The sequence below is a fragment of the Silurus meridionalis genome, chromosome 3 (genome assembly GCF_014805685.1).
Source record: "Silurus meridionalis isolate SWU-2019-XX chromosome 3, ASM1480568v1, whole genome shotgun sequence".
NCBI lineage: Eukaryota > Metazoa > Chordata > Actinopteri > Siluriformes > Siluridae > Silurus > Silurus meridionalis.
Genome location: NC_060886.1, coordinates 2737055 through 2761013, shown reverse-complemented (window position 1 = coordinate 2761013; position 23959 = coordinate 2737055). Strand labels below are relative to the sequence as shown.

Genomic DNA, 23959 nt, shown 5'->3' with positions numbered 1-23959 from the left:
GGTGCTGGATGACTGGGAAACTACTGCAGGAGTGATAAGAGATACAGCTAGAAAGGTACTTGGTGTGACATCTGGAAATAGAATAGAAGACAAAGAGACGTGGTGGTGGAATGAGGAAGTTGGAGGTTGGAGAAACAGAATTGGGATCGACAGAGTGATGAGAAAAGTAGGCAGGAGTACAAGGAGATGCGGTAGCAGGTGAAGAGGGATGTGGCGAAAGCCAAGGAAAAGGCATATGAGGAGCTGTAGGAGAAGTTGGACACTAAGGAAGGAGAAAAGGATTTGTAGCGATTGGCCAGGCAGAGGGACCGAGCTGGGAAGGATGTACTGCAAGTTAGAGCAATAATGGATGGAGATGGAAATGTGTTGACTAGTGAGGAGAGTGTGTTGAGAAGATGAAGAGAGGATTTTGAGCAGCTGGATTTTGAGAGGTAAATGAGAGAGAGAGAAGGTTGGATGATGTGGAAATGTTGAAGCAGGAAACGGATAGGATTAGTAAGGAGAAAGTGAGAGCAGCGATTAAGAGGATGAAGAATGGAAAGTCGGTTGGTCCAGATGACATACCTGTTGAAGCGTGGAGATGATTAGGAGAGATGCAGTGGAGTTTTTACCATGAAGTTATGGGAAAGAGTAGTGGAGGCCAGGCTGAGAGAAGAGGTGACCATCTGTGAGCAACAGTATGGCTTCATGCCGAGGAATAGCACCATAGATGCATTGTTTGCTTTGAGAATGTTGATGGAGAAGTATAGAGAAGGACAGAAGAATTTTCATTGTGTGTTGTGGATTTAGAGAAAGCATATGACAGGGTGAAGAGAGAGGAGTTGTGGTATTCTATGAGGAAGTCAGGTGTGTCAGAGAAGTATGTAAGGGTGGTGCAGGACATGTATGAGGACAGTGTGACAGCAGTAATTTTTGCAGTAGAAACAACAGACTGGTTCAAGGTGGAGGTTGGACTGCATCAAGGATCGGCTCTGAGCACTTTCCTGTTTGCAGTGACTGGTTGACGGACGAGGTCAGACAAGAGTCTCTGTGGACTATGATGTTTGCGGATGATATTGTGATTTGTGGTGAGAGTAGGGAGCGGGTTGAGAAGAGCCTGGAGAGGTGGAGGTACATGCTGGAGAGAAGGGGAATGAAAGTCAGTAGGAGTAAGACAGAGTACATGTGTGTGAATGAGAGGGAGGGCAGTGGAGTGGTGCGGTTGCAGGGAGAAGAGGTGGAGAAGGTGGAGGAGTTCAGGTACCTGGGGTCAACAGTGCAAAGTAATGAAGAGTGTGTTAGAGAAGTGAAGAAAAGAGAGCAGGCAGGGTGGAGTGGGTGGAGAAGAGTGATAGCAGGAGTAATTTGCGATAGAAGAGTATCTGTGAGAGTGAAAGGGAAAGTTTATTGGACTGTGGTGAGACCTGCTATGTTGTATGGTTTAAAGACAGTGGCATTGAGTAAAAGACAGGACATGTTCAGAGGAGGGACATACGGTATATCAGTAGGAGAATGCTGAGGATGGAGCCACCAGGAAGGAGGAAAAGAGGAAGACTAAGGAGGAGGTTTATGGATGTGGTGAGCGAAGACATAGAGGTAGTTGGGTTGAAAGGGGCAGATGTAAAGGAAAAGGGGGTATGGAGACGGATAATTCACTGTGGCGTCCCTTATTGGGAGCAGCCGAAAAAGAAAGAAGAGGAAGAAAAAGAAGAAGAAGAAGAAGAAGAAGAACGAGATTTAAACATGGCAAAACACTATAATGATCCGATCTTCCCATCGCTAAATTTAGGTATATATTAGTAATTAGGAATATCGCCTAACAACTGGGGAGTCAACGTACTAAGGAAAAAAGGCGTCTTTCTACAAACACACCACAAACATTTTTTCCTTAAAGATATTTACTACAAAACCCAAAATGACATCATTTCTAGCATTTTCTTTCATGCACACTGAGCACATGAAACAGGAAAACTGGCTATTCGCTTAAATATTGACAAAAGTTTGTGCACCTCTGACCATCACAAATGTGCCTTTTGAAGGCCTCATTTCATTTTTACTGTATAAAATTCTGATATTTTCCATCCATTACTGCTTACTCCTTCCTTCCTTCTGTTTTTTTCTTTCTTTGCATTTCTTTCTTTCTTTCTTTCTTTCTTTCTTTCTTTCTTTCTTTCTTTCTTTCTTTCTTTCTTTCTTTCTTTCTTTGTTTTTGTAGTGATAAATTCGGCCAGCAGGTGGCGGCACTAAACAATATCTTCTCCACATGTTCAGTAGGAAAGGGGAAACAGTGTAGTGTGTGGTAAAGGAAACTTGTTGATTAAAATGCAGGTGAGGGAAACTTCCTGAAACCCATTAGAAGCTCCAGATATTATAATGACTGTTGATGATGTGGTTCCAAAGTCACTTTCACCCTCACTCTCCTGTTCAAGTTCAGACCCAGGATTATTATTAGAGTGAGAAATTTATGAAAAAAAATCCTTATAAATATAATTCTTGTAAATAAAACTCAAGTGTGTGTGTGTGTGTGTGTGTGTGTGTGTGTGTGTGTGTGTGTGTGTTCCTCTGCAGCACACCTGTACAGTGAGTTACTCAAAACCTTTCCTGTGGTACAAAATGTTATTGCTGAACCTTCACAGAATTAGAGGCACGTCAGAGAAAAAGCACGTGTGTTTGTGTGTACGTGTTAGTATGTTAGTATTATAAATATTGCAATTATTATAATTATTATTAATTAATAATAATAATAATAAATATTATTATTATAATTATTATTGTTGTTGTTGTTGTTATTATTATTATTTGTATTATTATTATTTTTTGTATTGTTATCATCATTCTTATTATTTTATTCTTATTATTTTATTATTATTATTATTATTATTATTATTAGGAACGGAAGATGTAGGGGAATAAAGCTGTGTGTCATGTGATCATCGGTATGTTTTACAAGGAAATTATGGAATTGGTACTTCTGTAAGTTTCGTTTCACCCCCTCACCACACACACACACACACACACACACACACACACACACACACACACACACACACACACATACATGCGCACACACACAATTCAAGCTCTCCGCTCTTCAGACCAGTTTCGCTTTCTTGGAAAGCACGTGGTTTCCTCCGGCTGTTCCAGCAAATCAACAAACTCCCCCCACACGCTCTCCTGAGCCTCCACCTACTGTTCTCTGTGGTATTTCTCAGCTCTGTCTCACACTGTTTCCTTCTCACTGCTCTGTATCTCCACACTGAACTCACCAGCCTAGTAAACAGCTCTTTAGTGAGGCTGATCATTTTACTGCTCTGTAATTTTATATCAGCAGTCTGCTACAGTGGCTTAGGAACCCCAGGTTGCATGAACATTTCTTTATTTAAACGTCTATCACTGAACAGAACCTCAACAATAATGGAACTGAAATATAGATATTCCTCTCAAGGTTTCCTCTTCATCCCATCTCAGGGAGTTTTTTTTTTTTTGCCACGGTCACCACCGACTCTCTCATTATGGATAAACCTATATTTAGATATACAATTATACACTCTTTTATAAAAATGTATAACCTCTTTATCTCTGTAAAGCTGCTTTGAGACAATGACCTCTGTTAAAAAACGCTCTACAGATGAAACTGAATTGAAAATGTAAAGGAATTTAAGGGTAAATCGAAAGGAACTGAAAAAATAAAGGGGAGGAATATTGCAGGTCTTTTCTGTGCATGTTGCTTCCTGTTTCGAGAGGAGCGTGAGGTCAGATGTCTTGCTGGAATTTCAGATTCTGAAGCTTAGTTTACCTAATGCAGTGATCACTTCTTTCTTTTCTTCCATGGAAAACACTAGAAAAATACCCCAGAAGTCACTGGTGTGTTGAAGAAAGCAGCACTGGTTTTGGTTTTTACCTGCTTGTGAAATATTTAAAAAATGTATTACTCTTCATATTCTGGTCATTGTTTAGGGGCCCAGGACTGGTACTTGATGTTGCTTGTGATTTGATTTGAGGCTGCTTTTGCTCTTCCATCAATAGAAACATGACATGTACCTTTTATTAATACCTTCTGATGAAGCTCAAAACTCGATCCCAAATGCCTTCTTCGCTCGACCAAGTTATGAGTAAGGTATTCGGTTTCCTCACCTGACCATGATCAACGTTTCCCTTGCGAAAGTCTAAACAGGAAGCAGCATGACAAGTTGAACCATTCATTGGAAAGCAGCACTGAGAGCAAATCGCAAAAGTGTTTCTGCAGCTGAAATGTTAATCATCAGGTTATTTATTATTTCCAGAACTTTCAGGCAACTTCTATTAACTCTGCCCCCAAGGATATTACAGGAATGTCTTTTAAGAGCCTTCAATATAGTCAGGCACTGAGGTCTGGGATGCAGTCAGCATTCACATTCATCCCAAAGGTCTTCATCCCAAAGGTTGGAGGTCTATAGCAGGAGATCTTCCACTCCAAACCATGTATCTTCATGGAGCTGGATTGGTGCACAGGGGCATTGTCATACTGGAACAGGTTTGGATCTCCTAGTTCAAGTGATGGGACATTTTCATTTTATTGAATACAAAGTGATCCTATAAATATTGTGTGTCAGTTTTTTCGTCCCTCATGGTGTCCCGTCATATGTACGTTTGCATGTATGTACATATATATATATATATCTACATTCTTGTTGTAACCCCACACCCTGTTAATTTTCAACTCTTAATTCACCACCTTTTATTACACAACCTTCATCTTATCAGTCATCACATTGTGCTGGATTTAACTGCTGTATCTAAACAGGATTGGGTCCCAGCCATCAGGTTGAATGAAGCTCCGCCCACTGCTGCCACATCCTGAGTTTCTATTCACTCCTGAGTTGCGTTTTGGAATCTTTACAGCGGGAGGACGCACCCTGAGCAGAACAGCCGGACCAGAAAGGGGCGGGACGAACACGTGCGCATTCACCGCTGATTGGCTGTTTACTGGAGGTTGGGCGAAGCACTAGAATCTGGTATTCTGATTGGCTGAGAGACCCGAGCTCAGCTGGTTCAGGGTCTGGAGCTTTTCTGAGGTTGAAGACGCTGGGAGTAAGAAAGCTGCTGCAGATTGCTGGAGAAAACCTGAACATCTGATCAACACAAATCTGTCTCATACAACCCCCGTTTATCTCCCCGTTTCTGCAGACTACAGGTTTCCTTCCAAGGCTTTTGGTAAGGTAAGGTATTTTATAATAGCACGAGCACGTGACCCAGTTATAAAACTTTAGACATGTTTAACTGGACGCAGGGGTTCATTTTCTACAGTTTTATTTTTATTGTTGCTCCGGTTTTAAAATCATTAAATACTATTTCATATAATAATAATAATAATAATAACAACAACAACAACAACAGTAATAATACCTATAACAACAATAATAATTCAAATTGTTATATATTTTTAACCACTGTTATTATTATATATATTGCTGGAATGATTATACATATTATTATATATAATCATAATGTATCATCGTTGTTATTATTATTATGAATATTATTATTATATATTTATATATTTTTAAGGTTTTGAAAGGGCATGCATCATTTTTATATTATTTCTATTCATTATTTTTAATGTAAAACAAAAAAAAAACATGCAGGCTTTAATTTGCACACAATGTATTCTTTATTTCTTATTAAAATAGTTGTATGTATTCATATTATTTATTTCAAATGGATCATATATATATAAAGTATATTTAAAGTGTGTTTTTCTCTGAAAATTTTTTTGTGATTATTATGACGACAACAATACGCAGAGAGGATTAGAGGAATTCGCTCAGTTCATGTGCACCGTATCTGAAGTAAAAACTTGATGCTGCAACCTGCAACGTTTATTCATAAATCATTATTTTACAAAACATCCTCCTTTTCTCTAGAACCCGATCGCCATTCGTACAGTCTGTTCTGACATGAACTCTGGCATGTTTGAGGAGAAAGTGTGTTCGAGAATTCACACCAAGGCAATATTGTTAGGGTGTTGTACAGTATCAAGTATCGAAACACTGGACATCCAGATACCACATCCTAAATATTTTAATATTCAGAATTTTAGTAGATTTAACAACCAGGGAAGGGAGACATACTATGAAATACTGTACAGTATATTCAGGATTTAACAGGAGACAGGATACAGACAAGCGCATATTGTTTCTAGTTTGTCTTTTGTGGGCGTGAAGGAATTTGTCAGCTGTAGGCTTGGTTTCTCCAACATCTTTCTTTCTTTTAAACAGAACCGAAACAAGAACATCATCTGGTATTACAGCTACATACAATATATGGACAAGTGTTGGGACACATGAGTTTTCCAGCAAAAGGAACATAATCCAATCATTTTTGTATGCAGGAGCAGGATATATTTCCTTCAGTTCATTTTTTCCCCAACAAACCTGCTCCAGCATGGACCTGTGCACAGATCCATAAAAAAAATGCTTTTAGATAATGTGGAAGATCTCCTGCTATAGATTTCCAACCCTGTTGAACACCATTGGGATGCATGTGAACTCTGACTGCACCCCAGGACTCCTTACCTCACCTACATTAATGTAATCTTTCAAATCTCCACAAAATCTAGTGGAACATCTTCTCAGAAGAGTGGAGGTTTTTATACCAGGAAATAGGAACGAAATGTGAAATGGGATGTTCGGACTGTACATCTTATGATCAGGTGTCCACAAACGTTTGTCCGTATACGCATTTAGAATGAATAACTCTCTGGGATGACATGAGAAAGAAACCTTAAAAGGAATCAGGCTCGAAAGGAATTTGAAACTATTTCCTCTGCATTTCCTCTCCAGATTCTGAGATTTTAATTTCTTATTCCACCGATAAATATTTTTACCGGCTCAAAGTGACTCATATAACTTCCACTTCTGCTTCTCTTTTGCCGTGTAGGAGTCACACTGGGTTCGGAGACCTCTCGTGAACGTTACACTTTATATGGTGGAAAAACTATCGGTATGGATTTTTGCCAATAGCCGATAGTCCCAGCAACTCAACTCAATTAATAACTAAGAGAAATTTTAGTTTGAAAGCCATACATTATTATCAAAAACAGTTATGATATTAGTAAAACATATATTTAATATAAAATTGTAAAAATATGTCTCTGGCATTGAATATCGTGGCTGTAGTTGTATTAGACTCATCCTTCAGTCATAAAAAGAAACTGCACAAGAGAATTAATCTCTATCGGTTCTCAAAGTAAACACAAATCCCAATTACCTGACAATGAATTCAGTAAAAAAGTCAATGACCTTCTGTAAATTTCTGTTGTTTTTCTGTTTTTTTTAATTAAATTTATGACATTCGGCAGATGCCTTTATCCAGAGCAAGTGCTGGTTAAGGTCTTTGCTCTAGAGCTTAGCAGCCTGGTGGTGGTGGGATTTGAACTCATAACCTTCTAATCCAATTCCAGTGCCTTTACCACCTTCCATTTTATCATCGTCCTTTCTTGCTAATTGTGATGCCTGAAACTCGGTCAAATACAAATGAAATCATGTAAATAACCTGAGAGGAAAAATTGAGATGATTGTGATGATTAAATCTGTTGCTAGATGGCGCTTTGGTACCAGCTTCAACAGCTGGACTCGAGATACCTGGAGCAGGTCGATCAGCTTTACGATGACGCCTTCCCCATGGAGATTCGTCAGTACCTCAGCCAGTGGATTGAAAGCATTGACTGGTGAGAAATGAACTGCTCACATATATTTAAAAGTGAAGTAACACTAACAATGTGAGTTGTAGATAGAAGACATGAGAAAAAGCTAAGAATTCGGTCTAACCAGTTTGTCTTGCCCTGTAGTTCAGCCTTCTGTTCCTGAAGTGTAATTATTTGGATTTACATGTGTAGTATTAAACCACAATAAACATGTTCCTGAGCACATCCTGAGACTCAGGGTCATGCACAGACATTTAATTGGGCAGTGACTCAAAACCAAAAAAGGCACTAATGTGCTTGTAATACAAATTATCCAGTGGTTACAAATATAGAATTAAAAGAAAAGACAGCACTCTTACATATTGATGATAATAACAAACTATTTACTGTTTTACATTTTGCTATTTGCCTGTTACTTTTTTTTTTTAATACTTTTTAAAATTTTATTTAGTATTATATTATATGATATGATATTTTATGATATGATATTATATTATACTATATTATATTATATACTAATAAACAACTTATTTAGACATTTATATGACCTTTTTATTAACTATTTTTAGCCATACTATTAATATGGTTTTAATATAAATATCATAAATATGATGTGTTATACAGTAGATTACTAGTATTAACTAAGACAAGTGATTATAATGGAAAATATACTTAATAACAAGAATTACAATGTGACAAACTGCTAAATATTCATGTAATGCTTCGAATAACAACTTCTCTTCTCTCTTTCTTTCTCTGACTTCATTGTCAAGGCATTTGCATTTTTTTGTCTACAAAGTGTGCCAACAACAGCGAATTTGTTGTTATTTATATTAGATCAGATTGGGTTTAATAATTTGATTAGACATTTTAAATCTACGAATTTGGTAAAGGGGGCACCTCAGCAATGAGGGCAGAGGGGCAGTGAAGTATTAATTGTCCTTTTTTTCTCCAATTTAAAACACTACCATTGGTCTCTGGATCACTAAATACACATCAAGTTTTCTTTAATTCAGTTGTACACTGTAAATGAAGTATTGTGTACACTCTATAAACCAGTTTACTATACTCAAATAACATTTTCACTCTTTCTGAGCTTTACATTACTCTCATCATGGTACATTTACTCAATTTCAACATTTCAACAGTTATATTGTGAATAAATTATGGGTTTTTGCAAATCGGACCTGCCTATTGTTGATACGATTATTGACGGTATTATTATTATCTGGCACAGGGACACTGTAGCCCTTGATGAGTCCCTCGCGAGGCTGCGTTTCCACGACCTACTGAGTAAACTGGATGAGCTCTACGGTCGCCTGAACCCGAGCAACAACTTTCTCCTTCAGCACAACATCCGCAAAATACAACGCAACCTGCAGGTGCAGAACCACCACAGATACACAATCCCACTAGTTCTATAACTTCCTCTCCTCGCACCATTCATTCAGATTGTTTTTTAATGTTTTTATCGTCCTTGCAGGAGCACTTTCAAGAAAATCCGATGTACATGGCTATGATCATATCCAACTCCATGAAAGAGGAAAGGAGAATTCTAGAGATGGCCATTAGAACACAGGTACAAGGCTTCATCCTCATGCCATCTAAAGGAGTTTGTCTTACCACAGTTGACATTGATTTGATCACCAGGGACAAAATTACATCTTTAAGGAACAAACTTATATACTCTTTTATTACAGCTTCATCTCTGTCAAACTGGTTTGAAACATTGTCCATTGTTAAAAGTGGTGGAATTTTGGTTTCATTCCAAAACCTGCGTTATGGGAAACGCACAATGACTCCAAAAAAAGTCTTCCTTCACAAGTTGAGAAAGTTCAACCTGCAACAAGAGCTGTTGATGCAGTTTTAGGCGTTATCATATCTGTCTTATGTACAGCTACCAAATTGGAGTCTGGCAATGTGGACTGCTGAGAAGGTTATTAGTGCTCCTTTGTCCACTCTTCATTACCTGTACACCACCAGAGTGATAAAGCGCGCATTCAAATTTACATTGAAGCATCACAAACCTTGTTTACCACCTTTTTAAACTTCTGCCCACTGGCTGGTGCTAACAAACACCATGCACCAAAACTTCAAGACACAAGAACAGCTGTTTTTCTCTTAAAGCGAGCGCCGCTCAAAATGTCAAAGTTCAATTGTCTCTGTGACAGATTTGCCAGTTTTACGCAGAATTTCACGTTTCAGCTCTTCCAACAGCTCTGTCAATGATAAAGTTGCAGACTTAAATGATCAGAATAGCACCAGCTACTCTTTAAACTTTTTCATACCACCTCGTATATGTGAATCCTTCAAGTATAATATGAATAGTAATATATTTTCTATTAAATATTTATAACAATGAGTTTACTTTTACAATTTATTTTTTTTACTTGAACATACCTGTACAGTATATAAATTCGGTAAATTTCAAATATCATTCTGACCGTACCTTCTGTTTAAACAGATGTTTCTTTTTCTTTTTTTTTCTCTTTAACTTATATACTGTAGCTAGAAACTTCTGTCGAAGTCTCTGTACATGTGAGAACACTTGTCAATAAAACCCCATTCAGATTCTCATTCTATTCAAAAGAAAAGCACTTTTTAAATTCTGCTCTTATGTAAAAAGTCAAAATAAGCAAAGAAATGAAAAGAAAAGAAAAATATGGTATACTTTCAACTATGATTATTTGAATCGAGTATTCTACCAGTCGATTGATTAGTCGATTGATTAATTGAGTAATCGGATAAGAAGTACTTTTTCTTCTTTAAAGAGCAACACTATGCAAGAGAAAATAAGACGGGTCTCTTAAAAGGAAAAAGTAATTTGTTTCCTTTTTAGAAAAATCTTATTGCTAAAATTGCATTCAAGAATTTCTGTGAAAACTGAACCCATTTAGTGCATTTAATTGCCGTATTACATCAAAATGCAAATACAAATATGCAAATGAAAAATCATAAATAAAAATATTAATATTAATTTCAGATTACTCTCAAAAAAGGAAAAGCACTGTACTGTGTTTTCTTTATGTTTTAGTAATTATCCCAAACTTTGGCCTGAATCTATGCAAACACATTTCTGTAATATAAAGTTTTTTTCCAAAATTTCTGGTGCATCCACCGGTAGCCATACTGTCGGCCTGAAGTTTAAAGCTGTTGGTGTATGAACGAGGTTCCTCTGCTACATGTGTCTTGTTCCGTCTCCTCCAGAGCTGACTGTTAGACAGAGTTCTCTCCAGAAACTCGGAATTGCAAGGAAAAAATTGGAACTGTGAGAAAAAAAACAAGTTTGAAATAAAGCAAACTTAAAAAAAAAATGTGTCAGAAAGAGGCTTCTATATGAATCTTCTCCCCGCCCCTCACTGTTTTTCACCCGTAAATCCATTTTTTATTCTGCAGCGTCTTCTGGGTTTACCTTTCCAGAGCGCTCCCGAGTTTAGCGGGTGGTGCGTCAGTAATTATGGTCCGTGGTCAAACACAGTGCTTCATGTGTAGTTAAATGGACTAAACAATGCATTAAGCAAATACATTTTTATTCAAATTACTCAAGTTACTCGAGGAATTGTTTCAGCCCTACTTCCAACTCAGTTTCAATTATTTTTACTTTGGTAAAAATTTGGTAGGAATTTTAACAGGTTATGTGTATTTCATTAACAAAAATGATTTCCTTTTGGCTAGGAAAATATGGGCTCCCCTCAGGGCAATGTTGTAATGGAGAAGCAGAAGCAGCTGGACAGCCAGGTGAACGAACTGAAGAAAAAAGTTCAGGTAAATTATGAGTGGAAAAATATACATGATAAAAAAAATACTACACATTTTTATTAAAATCTGATAATATTCTGAAATACAATATGGGAATGAGTTTTATATGTAATTTGACTGTGCAGATTTTTTAGAAGATCTTTATCTTCTAAGAATTTAATACATTTCAGTGGTAGAGGGTGGAGGGATCAGTGGTGCAGTGGTAGAGAACAGAGGGATTGATGGTGCAGTTGTAGAGGATGAAGGGATCAGTGATATAGTGGTTGTAGATGAAGGAAAGAGTTATAAAGGATGGAGGAATCAGTGGTACAGTGTTAGAGGATGAAGGAAGAAATGGGGTAGTGGTAAAAGATGGAGAAATCAGTGGTAAAGTTTGTGAATGGAGGAGTGTAGCAGTTAAGGTGGTGTAGGAGAACCTTTAAGAAGATTAAAAACAAGTCATGCGAATGCATTCTGGATCAGTTGCAGAGGTTAAATGTCCTTAAGACTTTTCAGGAGCAAGTCTGGTTCAGTATATATTTCAGAATCTTCTCAAGTTTCCTCAAGTTTCTGCTCCTGTTCTCAGATTGTAATGGTGTTATTGCATTTTTTTTTGGTTAATATGTGAAACAGGAAGCCGAACAAGACATTCAGGTTCTAGAGGATCTACAGGACGAGCATGACTTCAAGACAAAAACATTACAGAGTAGAAGTAAGAGATTAATGTGTTTTTCTTGCACTATTTTTCAGGTAATGAGTATAAAATGGATTATGTATAAAGTATTTATGTTAAGTGGGTTTCATGAAGTAAAGCCACGACGTTACAGAGGTGGAGTTAGTTAGTTATTACATCTAGGGCTCCAAGCACCAGAGCCAACTTTGATCTTATTCAGATCAAATTGCATTTTTATTTATTTATTTAATTACATATTTATTATTGCGCTTTTCACAATGGAGGCATTTGTCACAAAGCAGCTTAACAGAAATTAATAAATTGAGAATTAGGGGTCGACTAATTAATCTGTTTTGCCCATAAACCAGCACCATTAGTTGATTGCTGGAACTATCGGCTATCGGCTAAAATCCATACCGATAGTTTTTCCAGGTTGCGTTATACAATACGAAAGCAGCCTCTAGAGGTGAATCACTGTCTTTTTTTTATTAACTGTAACGGTTCTTATATATGTGACTTTCTGTTTGTTTGGATGCATTGTATATATATTCACAATTATTTTATTTAGCACATTTTGATAATTCAGTTGATTTTTTTTTTCTGTTACATTTTTGTAATAAAGTTCAGTAATATTTTACATGGTGTTTTTTTTTTTTTTATCCATTTTAAAAACAGTTAATCGGTTTTAATCAGTTGACTAAGTAGTTATTGACAAATACGATCCAACCCAGCTATCAGTATCAGAGAACTTATCGGTCGACTCCTATTGAGAATATCAGTTTTAAATGAATAACTTTATCCCTAATGAGAAAGATATAGATACTATCAATGTATGCTTTGTGTTTTCAGTGGAGGTTGAAACAACCATACAAATAGCCAAAGAGATTCAGTTGGAGGAGTTGAAGATCAGAGAAATGTTCCTTAAGCTAAATACAATGAGACAGGTAGGCCAATGCTGAATGCAGCTCCTGGGTTTTAGATTCTTCCTAAATCAAACCCATATGTTTGTCACATACCAGCACAGGCAACCGATTAATCTAACTAACAGTACCATTCGAATGCTATAATATAACTTAATGAGCATTTTATTTGTCTGTGTATTGTGCAGGCCGTAGTAAAAGAGGTATTAAATGCACTAAACTTAGCGGATTTGACCGAGAACAAGCTAATATCAGAAAAGCTTCCAGAGTGGAAGCAGAGGCAGCAGATGGCATGCATTGGTGGTCCTCCAAATGCCTGCCTGGATCAGTTACAGAACTGGTGAGGGTTTTTTTTTTTTTTTTACCATACACGTGTTATATAGAGTTATGATTTGTGTGTACATATGGTTCTTCCACAAACATTTTTGCAAAGAAATTGAGGCAAACAATTGTATACGTCTTTGGATGCAGTAGTATTGAATTTCCCCGTCTTTAAAGTAGGAGATCCAAACCTGTTTCAACCACTTCAAGTTTTCCAAACTTCACAGCAATTTCAAACCAGAAGACACTTAAAAGATACCAGTGGTCGACAAAGTACATAAACAATGCATTCGAGCTTAAGTAGATTCACTCAGTAAAATGTGACTTCAGTAAAACTGAAAGTGTCCTTTTAACTTTCACTTGAATAGAAGTACAAACGTTTTTGCCTTCAAATGTACTTAAGTATCCAAAGTACTATGATTTATTACGGCTATAATGCTCCTATTATCATTTATGTCACTTCAAAAATCATCTCAGTTGATGTGAAATGACTCGAATGTAACTCTCAGCACACTGATTTATTAATAGAATGATATTAATGACTCAAACACTGATTGATTTCTATTACAATTATCATGAAACCAAAACCTTCTTTTCAACTACTTCAAAAATATCCCATAAATAAGGTCACGTGTGTTGTAGTGGGTTTGAGTCTGGAGTTTCTTCATCAATTATTCCTCTCTAAATAAAAGAAGGATGGAAGTAAAGAGGGAAAAATAAGGTTGAACGAAAGAATGAAGGAAAGTTTAAAGGATGGAAGGAAAAAAAGGATAAAAGGAAGAAAAGAAAGAAGGATTGGAAAAAAGAAAAAATGATGGAAGAAAGAAAGAATGTTGGGATGAATGCAGGAAAGAAATAGGAATTAGAAGGAAGGAAGGAAAGAAAGAAACAAAGAATGAAAGAAAGAAAGAAAGTAAGAAAGAAAGAAAGAAAGAAAGAAAGAAAGAAAGAAAGAAAGAAAGAAAGAAAGAAGTATGGAAGGAAAGATGGAAAGAATACTTAATTTCTTAACAACATTTGAAGGATGAAAGAAAGAAAAGAAGAATAGGAGGAAAGAAAAAAGGATGTGAGTAAAGAAGGATAGAAGAAAAGTAGGATGGATGGAAGGAAAGAAAGAAGGATAGAAGTAAAGAAGGAAGGATCGAGGGAAAGCTTTAGTGTGAGTTTTATACCTTTTTTTCTGTAAGTTAAATAAAGTAACGTGTACACCACAGGTTTACCTCAGTAGCTGAGTGTTTGCAGCAGATTCGTCATCAGCTGAACACGCTTCAGGAGCTGGTGCAGAACTTCACGTACGATAACGACCCCATCGCTTTGAACATGTGCTCATTGCAGGAGCAGGTGTTGTCACTCTTCAAAAACCTACTCATCAAGTACGTCATGTTCTTTGTCGGTTTCACAGTGAGAGGTGGTATTTGGCTTGGCTTTGTGGTCAGGATTACATGTAAGTGAAGGATGCGAGTGCTTGTGATGTGTCTTTCAGTTCCATTGTGGTGGAAAGACAGCCATGCATGCCCACTCATCCGGAGAGGCCCCTGGTGCTGAAGACTAATTCACAGTTCACAGTTAAACTCAGGTATGTAAATAGAACATGAATGAACTCACGCTCAAGAGTTATATTGAGTGATACTGGAACAGTTCAAATTTGATGACTCAAATTAGTATCTTTATCGAACGATTACAGATCAACTCAAAGCTACACAGTTATCTCAAAATCTTGTACCTCACCTCAGATGTACACCAGATAGGACAACTGAACACTACAGGCAACTCGAATAAAGTTAAACTCAAATAACCACAAATAAACTTAAATGTACACCAGTTTACTCAAACCAGAATAAATGTCTCTGTGCCTGCCAAATAGCCCCATAAGTGTGGTGGAAAAAAACGCTGGAACACCGCAGACTGTTTCTTAGCCTCTTGAAACCAATCGACTACCATGTTAACGGAATCGCCGGACAGGCCAGTCAGCATTAGAGGGGCATCCAGCAATATCGGATCTTTCCTCTCTGTGGAGGCTAGAGCGGCCATAGACCGGCCAACGGCCATAACGGTCTCCTTGATGGCCCTTAGAGCTAAATCCGCCATACGGCAGAGCCTCCTGGACCCCCTGGCCACCATCTTTCACAGCAGGTCATCCTGATACGCCTGCAGCAGCGCCATGGTGTGTAGGAATACAGCAGCTTGACCAGCTAAGGCGTAAGCCTTACCCACCAACGCTGACATGCTACGCAGGGGCTTGGTGGGCAACGTCAGGGTCTTAAGGGACGATGCCACACCAGGGCCGAATACGGCTTTGCCCAGGACCTGGACACCTTTGACACCTTGGTCAGGAAAGAACGGTAGACCCTGACGTGGAGGTTGTAAAGCAGGCTGTGAAAAGTGTTCATCGAGCTTGCTGGACAAAAGCGCTCTCTGCTCATCAGTCGGCCAAGACAGGTCTAGCTTGGTAACAGCTCGAGCCACAACCCCCATGAGCTCCTCAACCTCCAACTCGCAGTCTATCTTAAATGACTATTTAATAACTCAAATAAACAAGACAGTAAATTCGGATGAGAATATATAATCTAATAAACACCAGCGTTATTTTAATTAAGCATATATAAATGCAGTTAAAGACCATAGTTACCTCAATCATACATAAACTCAAATGAACATATCTTAATCTGTATAAACAGTTAAATAAGCACTACAGGTAACTTAAATTACCACATATAAACTACTAAACAAAACAATTAACTTAAATAGGAAAATATTAACTCAAATAAACAGCATAATTAACTTAAATGACCACATATAAGCTGAATTAACTCTAATTAAAATGTAATTCAATTGAAATAAACACCAGTGTCTAATCAAATGCCCATATATTGTATACATCCAAATGAACTCCTAAGCTAACTCAAATGAGCAGGTAAAAAACCCAATTAAACAACCCAATTTACTCAAATAATCATATATTCTTTTAAATCACCATATATACATTCAAGTAAACACGCCAGTTAAACCAAATGGCCATATTTAAGCTGCTTAACATCAAAACATGGTTCACTCACACAACACCAAAACACGGTTCACTCAAATTAGCATATATAGGCTAATAAACACCACTTTTAACTCAAATGAAAATATTTCAGTTCCAATAAACACCACCACCACCATTTAACTCAACTCAATCAACTCAAATGACTGTATACGGTTTCAAAATAAACACCAGATTTAAACATAGTGAGAATATATTAGAATCACCAGAGTTAACTCAAATGAACACCACAGCTAACCCAAATGAGCATATATAAATGCAAATAAAAAACAATGTTAACTCAAATAATCATATGTTTACTCAAATGACCATATCTTAACCTAAATGTAATTTTAAGTGACCATATATTAAGGGAAAATGAAAATGAAAACCAGAGTTAACTCAAACCAAAATATATAAATCGATATATAATTACAACAGAAATAATTATTTCTGCTTTAATGCTGTGTATTGAACGTTGTGTTTACCTTTTCACTAGGTTGCTGGTGAAGCTCCCGGAATTGAACTGCCAGCTAAAAGTCAAAGTCTCCTTGGATAAGTACGACGATATATCAGAATACTAAACTTACCCATTTTTATTACCTGTAACTCATTGTTTCATAAATCATTTTCTCTATAGGGACTTAACAGATAAGAATACCTTCAAGGGGTAAGAGATGAAACAAATGTTCCTAATATAACACATGTTAATTTTTTGGAAAGCCTAATGAACAGTGGATGTTAGATCTTTACTTTCATTTTCTGGTGTAGCTTTCGTAGGTTTAATATATTAGGAACCAGCACCAAGGTCATGAATATGGAGGAATCAAACGGCTGCCTGTCTGCAGAGTTCCGGCACTTGGTACGAGTTACATACTAAGTTATTGCGATATTGATTTATTTCATTATATAACGTTAACTATCCAAATCGTAATTATTTATTTATTTATTTTCATACAGCAACTGAAAGAACAGAAGTCAGTTGGTAGAGCCAATGAGGTTGGGAATTTATAACTACTGTCTTAACTGGATATCATCTATTATAATAATAATAATAATAATAATAATAATAATAATAATAATATAATAACAATAAATAAAATCTAATACATTTTTAGCCAAAGGTTATGGGACACCCGACTCTCAGCCATATGTAGTTCTTTCCCAAACTGTTAGCACAAAGTTGGAGGCACACAATTGTACAGGACGTGTTTGGAAATGTTTCCCTTCGCTTCAACTAGCAGACCCAAACCTGTTCCAGCATGAAAATGTCCCTGTGCACAAAACAAGCTCCATGTGGATATGCTCTACATGGGTGAAAGTAGAAGATCTTCTGCTACAGAGCTCCAACTCTATTAGTCATTAAGACATATTAAGACATCGGTACCTGAATTGACTAACACCTATACCTGTGAATGAGCACAAAATCTACACAAAATCTAGTGAAACATCTTCCCAGAAGAGTGGATGTTATCACAACAGCAAATGGAAGCACAAAGCAATTTTATGGTCAGGTGTCCCAAACTTTTGTCCAGCTCTAGATTTTTAAAAAGTAGGGGTCTGTTTGTATGTTATGTATGATGTGAGTATTGTCAGTGATTTTGTATTTTTGTCTTCCCCCAGTCTCCTCTTCTCATCACAGAGGAACTTCATTCCCTCAGCTTTGAGACTCAACTCAAACAATCAGATATCACCATCGATATAACGGTAAAATAAAATAAATAAAATAAATACATTTTTTAAGCAGGTTGAGTATTAAGTGTGTGTGTGTGTGTGTGTGTGTGTGTGTGTGTGTGTGTGTGTGGTTGAACCCAGACGACGTCACTTCCTCTAGTGATGATATCTCATAACAGCCAGATTCCAGGTGCCTGGGCCTCCATCATCTGGTTTAACATGCTCTGTACTGATTATCAGGTAGGAGGTGTTTTTCATTAGAAGTCTCTTTATGCATATTTAGATTTATAGCATTTGGCCCCTTGATCTTGATAGGGTTTAGAGGCCTTTCTGAAGGGCCCGGCAGTGGATTATTTTGTATAGCTGCGATTTGAACACATGCTCTTCCAAAGCCCAATGCTTAACCACTAAACTACCAGTTTCCCCTCCACTAGTTATTTACTCACACAATAAAACATCATCTCTGTTTCAGAACCTTGGGTTTTTCCTGAACCCTCCTCCAATGATGTGGGGAGAGCTGGCCAAGGTCCTGAGCTGGCAGTTTTCCTCCATTACTAAGAGAGGCCTTAATACAGACCAGCTGAGCATGCTGGCAGATAAACTACTCGGTGAGCTGAGCATATTTCCTTTCTGCTGCATATCACACACAGCCGCATTCAAGTGTCCATCACTGAACAATGATGGAACTGTAATGAATGGACTTTTGGTAATGAGGATAAGGATGGGTTCTTTTTTCAGTCTGGTTTCTCCCAATGTTTCTTCCTCATATTATCTCAGTGAGTGTTTTCCCTCACCGGTGTCTCCTCCGGTTCGCTCTTTAGGGATAAACTCTGGGGACAAATTTAATACATGAAAAAGTATATTTGTAATCTATTAATTTCTGTAAAGTCGAATATGGGACGATATCTCTTATGGAACAACCTGCCCAGTCACCGCACCTAAATCCTATTGAACATCTCTGGGATCTCTTCTTCATGCTATGAGAGGATCTTTCGATTGAAATAAAGTGGAACATCTGGATATTTTTAGATTTGTTTGGTCAAAGAAAATCTTTAAAGTGTTACATTACCTAATTTGTTGCAAAGAAACAAAAGTAACGTGAACGTGTGTCTCAAACACCATAACAGTGTCAGTGTTGGTGCTTTCTAATAGTCTAAGGATTGAAGAGTAATGTAATGTGACCCCTTGTGATGTTTTGGGTTTCACTTAACTACAAAAAGAGATAGAAAGAACACAGAGACAGATGAGGGAGTGTTTATAGCTGCTACGATGTAAATGAGAAGAGGAGCAAACTCATTTTGGAAATGAAGTTGTATAAAATTTGGAGGGAAAAAATCAACACAATCAGATTGTTTCACTGGTTAAGTGTTTCATGTCCTGTCCTGATGTCCCACAGGTCCTGAGGCTCAGGGAGACCCGGACACCGCTGTCAACTGGTGTAAGTTTATCAAGGTGAGCAGATCACTGCGGTTTATTCCCGTCACTGTAACGCTCATACAGACCTGCTTTGTTTCTTCAGACCTCGGTTTGTTTCACTTCTGTCACCGTAAAAAGATTAGCGTCGAAACGAAACAGTGAGAAAGCTGACATGAGCACGTGACTGTAGCGATAAAACCTGAACAGAAGTGGCAGCTGGGTTTCGATTCTTTGGCAGAACATTTGATATACAATTTGTAATAATTATAATAATAATAATAATCATACAAGGAAATCTATTATTTCTTTAAGTTTTACTTTTACCTTCCGAAAGAACTTTCGCAAATATGGACATATTTTAATTTGTACATTTATAATAAAAATTTAACTCACCAGGATGCAGAATCAGAGCGAGCCTTATTTATCAATCTAAACAAACCAAGAAATGCCAAGAGTGCAAGAAATTGCCACGTGGAAAATGGACCAGGAGCCCCATGTAATTTTTACGAATGTGATTTTCCACATCATACAGACACAGTTTAGAGTTTGTATGTAAAATAAGTTGGGAATTATGAACTCATTGTTTGTATTAAAAAAAAGATAGTGTTGTCGCCACCTACAGGACACTAGTCGTAATAACTAGTAAAGAATTTGCTAAAATCCTCTATATGTATTGTCACGTTTATACATTGTGTGGCCAAAAGTATTGAGACACCCGACTTTTTCACCTATATGACAAATTGGAATAGAACGTCTGGATTTGCTATCATGAAATGTTCCCTTTACTTGAACTACGAGACCCAAACCTGTTCCAGCATGTGAAGATATGCCTGATATAGATCTAATGGATGAAAGTGAATGCTGACTGCATCACAGGCCTTCTTATCTCACCTACATCAGTACCTGACTTTTTCTAACAACCTTGTGTCTAAATGAACAGACACAAATCTCTACAAAAACTAATGGAACATATTCCCAGAAGAGTGGAGCTTATACTAACAGGAAATGGAGACTCAATGTGGAATGGGACATAAAAAAAAAGCTCATAGCAATCTTATGAACAGGTGTCCACAAACTTCTCCCCGTATAGCATGTATAATTGATTTTTGCTAGACTAGACTTTTTTTTATTTCAGATGCCATCCAATGAGAGAGGAGTCGCGTTCTGGCTGTGGCTTGATGGGATCCTGGACCTCATCAAACGATACCTTTTGAACATCTGGAATGATGGGTAGGAACAAAAACAGGAAGTTTGTTCCCACAAGTTGATTGAAGATGCAGATTGCAGACTTTTTCTTTCTCCTCCTGGTCAGGTATATAGTCGGCTTCGTTACTAAAGAGAAAGAGAAATCTATGCTACAGGACAGACTCCCGGGAACGTTCCTACTGCGCTTCAGTGAGACGTGTAAAGATGGTGGGATCACCATCACGTGGGTGGAGCAGTCCACGAACGGTACGCGCATCGACGTCCTTCAGCACACCATGTGGATATTAGCACACGCTAGACTTGAGCCTAAGTTTCATATGTAATCCTAACCGTCACATGGTTTCATTATGATGTTCATAACTAAACTCTGTGGCCAAAAGTATGTGGACACCTGCCCATCATGTAATACAAGATAATCACCGTTATTTTCACGTCAGTGGTTTGAATGTAGCTGCCGGTGATAATATAACTGGAGTAAATGTCACACTGAATGATGGCATCAAGACGATTAAATTGTGTCTCCTGGAACGCAGGCGAATCCAAAACTCACTCGGTGAAGCCTTACAGGAAGTCCGATCTGGTCAGCCTCCCTTTCCCGGACGTCATTCGGAACTACGCACTGATGGATGGTGAGAACATTCCACGAAACCCTCTGCTCTACCTCTATCCAGACATCCCTAAAGACGCTGCATTCGGGCGCTACTACAGCAGTCCGTCTGACGGTACGCTCTAAACTCTTATACTGTTATTATACTGTATATAACCTGTGATCCTGAATGTGTCTGAATGTGTCGTGTGGGCTGCGTGATTATCTGAACTTCGATAACATTCACAACTCATTTTTATCCAGACAAACATTCGGGACATTCTAAAGCACAAAAAAACTTGACGTGGCTTAATGCGATTAGACAGTGTTTTTAAAAGGCCTTACGCATTAAGCCACGGTACACATTCGTATTCTGGACTCATTTGCTTGACATTAAAATGTAATTTGACCAAAATGAAAAAGCTTTCAGTCGAGGGTGAGAAAGGAAAGAAGCAAAACAACTTTATTGCAGTCGGTCAGCACATCGTACAAGCTCTTAGGAGTCAAATATCAAACAGCAATGGCACAAGTACAAATCTTAATCTAAAAAACTCACGTTTTGTTCTTTAATCATTTACATATTTCTTTGAGATTCCTCCTCTATTTTTAAAACCTTGTTTACCTCATTTGCATTTTTTCATAATCCATGAATTTCTCTTTCTTTACTGGAAGTCTCGCTGGTCACCTTTTCCTAGTTACATAGTCACGTTCTCTTTTCCAATACCCAGATACCCAAAACATCAATACTTTTACTTATATAAATATTAGGGCTGTCAATCGATTTAAATATTTAATCCTGTACTGTAAATTAATACTTAAGTTGTAAAAATTCTAATCAAAATCGTCATGGACAAATATGGTGCTTTATGCAAATGTATATTAATTTTTAGTAAAACCAAACTGAACATAGAGCATGAAGATAAAAATGTTCTTGTAAATGTTTTAAAGTAATTGCGGAGTTCTAAATGACGTAAATCACCAGGACACAAAACAGAACTTTTGCTGTGTTTCCACACGGACGGTTTTAATTGCCGGATGTGCCATGGCGGATTGTGGTGCTGATCTGAGACTCGGCGCATCAGTAAAACAAATGTTTAATGCTTAAAAAAGATTTTTCTTTCTTTCTTTTTTTTATATCTGAGTAAAGAAAGGACATAAATAAATGTGTGTTGCGTTGAAGCTTTTAATTTCGCCTTAGTTTTATATTTATTTATTTATATCCGTACTAAAAATACTCAAATAAATTTTTATAGAATGAATAGAATTAGTGCTGTTAAAATGAATTTGCGTTAACCCTCTATGAAGGTGTTTATTTTGACAGCTCTAATATGTGTGGTTAATGCGTAAAGCTCGTTTATTGCTTGGTGCAAAGGTGAAGGGTATATTTATCTATTTATGTTTATATTCTTATTGCGCTTTGCTACAAGTATCTCTACATGATAACTGTTTATCTAATGCTGGATGACATTGGCATAAGCTATTATACTGCTAACAAAGCAGGCTTAAGATAATTTTCTCAAAAAAACTTTCTACACTTTTTTCCCCAAATGTACATATTTCTCATTTTTCACACGTTGCGGCTCCGCTTTCAGAGGACATGGATGTGGATAATCCGAAACAGAGTAACCCTTATCTGCCCAGACGAATCATTTCAACGTCAGAAGTGTAAGTGCTTAAAAATCACATTATAATATAAATTATAGTGTTTTCTTTTTAATTGAATGAATAACTATTGCAATAATTGAATAACAATTATCACTTCTCAAAGCCAAGATGGAAGACCAGCCAGTGCCCTTGATCCCAGAGGAGCCTGGAGCACGCCAGCACATTATGCAAATAAAGGGAATGTACAATCTGGTAATAACAGTGACCTCAGTATGGATATTGGTACAGTACACGATATGGCCAAAAGTTTGTGGGCATCCCATTCCACATTTAGTCACCATTGCCTATTATAATAAGCTCCACTCTTCTGGGGAGATGTTCCACTAGATTTTTTGTGGATTTGAGCTTCTTCAGCTACAAGCATGTGTGATAGTAAAATCAGGTACTGATGTAGGTGAGGTGTGGAGGAACGGGGTGCAGTCAGCATTCACATTCATCCCAAAGCTGTTCAATAGGGTTGGAGCTCAATAGCAGGAGATCTTCCAAACCCATGTTAAGCACATCTTCAAAGAGCTGGATTTGTGCATTGCTATGCTGGAGCAGGTTTGGGTTTCCTGCTGCATCCTATTCAGTTGTATGCCTCCAGGTATGTGGGAACAGTTTGGGGAAGAACCACATGTGGGTGAAAAAGTCTGGTGTCCCAATACTTCTGGCCATATTGTGTGTATACATTTTATATGCTGCTTCGTTTTAAATGTAAATAATTGTTCTTGTTTTCTCTCCACAGTGTGACACTTTACAGGGTTATAAATCCTCATCCTCACAACCATCTCCATCCCTCAGAAGAGCAGATTTTACTGCATATATTTTGTTATCGTGTGTGTGTGTGTGTGTGTGTGTGTGTGAGAGAGAGAGAGACTAATATCAGTGTTTTTACACTGTAAGGTTGAATTTATTCTTTTTTGAATGGCACAATTAAAGCGTTTTTATGTATCAGCAACACACACACACACACCAGACATTTTTCCCTACAGCTTTATTTAATATTGTACAAGTGCACATGGCTCCTGTGCACACGCCTCTGAACTCTGTGACATGTTACCTGTGAAATTAAAATCAATTCGCACAAAGAAAA

At 37.4% G+C, this 23959-nt stretch overlaps 1 protein-coding gene across 3 annotated transcripts; it reads left to right on the top strand.

The window, feature by feature from the left end:
- The first annotated feature begins 4981 nt into the window (after positions 1 to 4981).
- Positions 4982 to 23959, top strand: LOC124383399 (signal transducer and activator of transcription 1-like). Of its 3 annotated transcripts, none has more exons than XR_006925269.1 (24): positions 4982 to 5177; positions 7560 to 7687; positions 8901 to 9045; positions 9147 to 9242; positions 11339 to 11428; positions 12035 to 12113; positions 12924 to 13018; positions 13183 to 13334; positions 14530 to 14688; positions 14799 to 14891; positions 16837 to 16896; positions 16978 to 17007; positions 17109 to 17199; positions 17298 to 17336; positions 17961 to 18044; positions 18153 to 18251; positions 18484 to 18619; positions 19408 to 19463; positions 20563 to 20657; positions 20740 to 20879; positions 21167 to 21355; positions 22812 to 22884; positions 22993 to 23076; positions 23612 to 23959. XR_006925269.1 is itself a non-coding variant. In XM_046846004.1 (24 exons), exons 2-24 carry the CDS (start codon positions 7560 to 7562, stop codon positions 23614 to 23616), a joined length of 2223 nt encoding a protein of 740 aa, XP_046701960.1. In that variant the 5' UTR covers positions 4983 to 5172; the 3' UTR covers positions 23617 to 23959. The 3 variants fall into 3 exon arrangements, 2 of the variants coding, with proteins under 2 accessions (XP_046701960.1, XP_046701959.1); XM_046846004.1 differs by having other exon boundaries at positions 4983 to 5172; positions 22988 to 23076; XM_046846003.1 differs by having other exon boundaries at positions 4984 to 5177; positions 22988 to 23076.

Coding starts and splice junctions, on each gene's coding strand:
- LOC124383399 (XM_046846004.1), top strand. CDS start 7,560: ATGGCGCTTTGGTACCAGCTTCAACAGCTGGACTCGAGATACCTGGAG. Junction 9,046..9,146: donor AAATACAACGCAACCTGCAG/GTGCAGAACCAC, acceptor TCGTCCTTGCAG/GAGCACTTTCAAGAAAATCC. Junction 14,892..16,836: donor CAGTTCACAGTTAAACTCAG/GTATGTAAATAG, acceptor CCTTTTCACTAG/GTTGCTGGTGAAGCTCCCGG.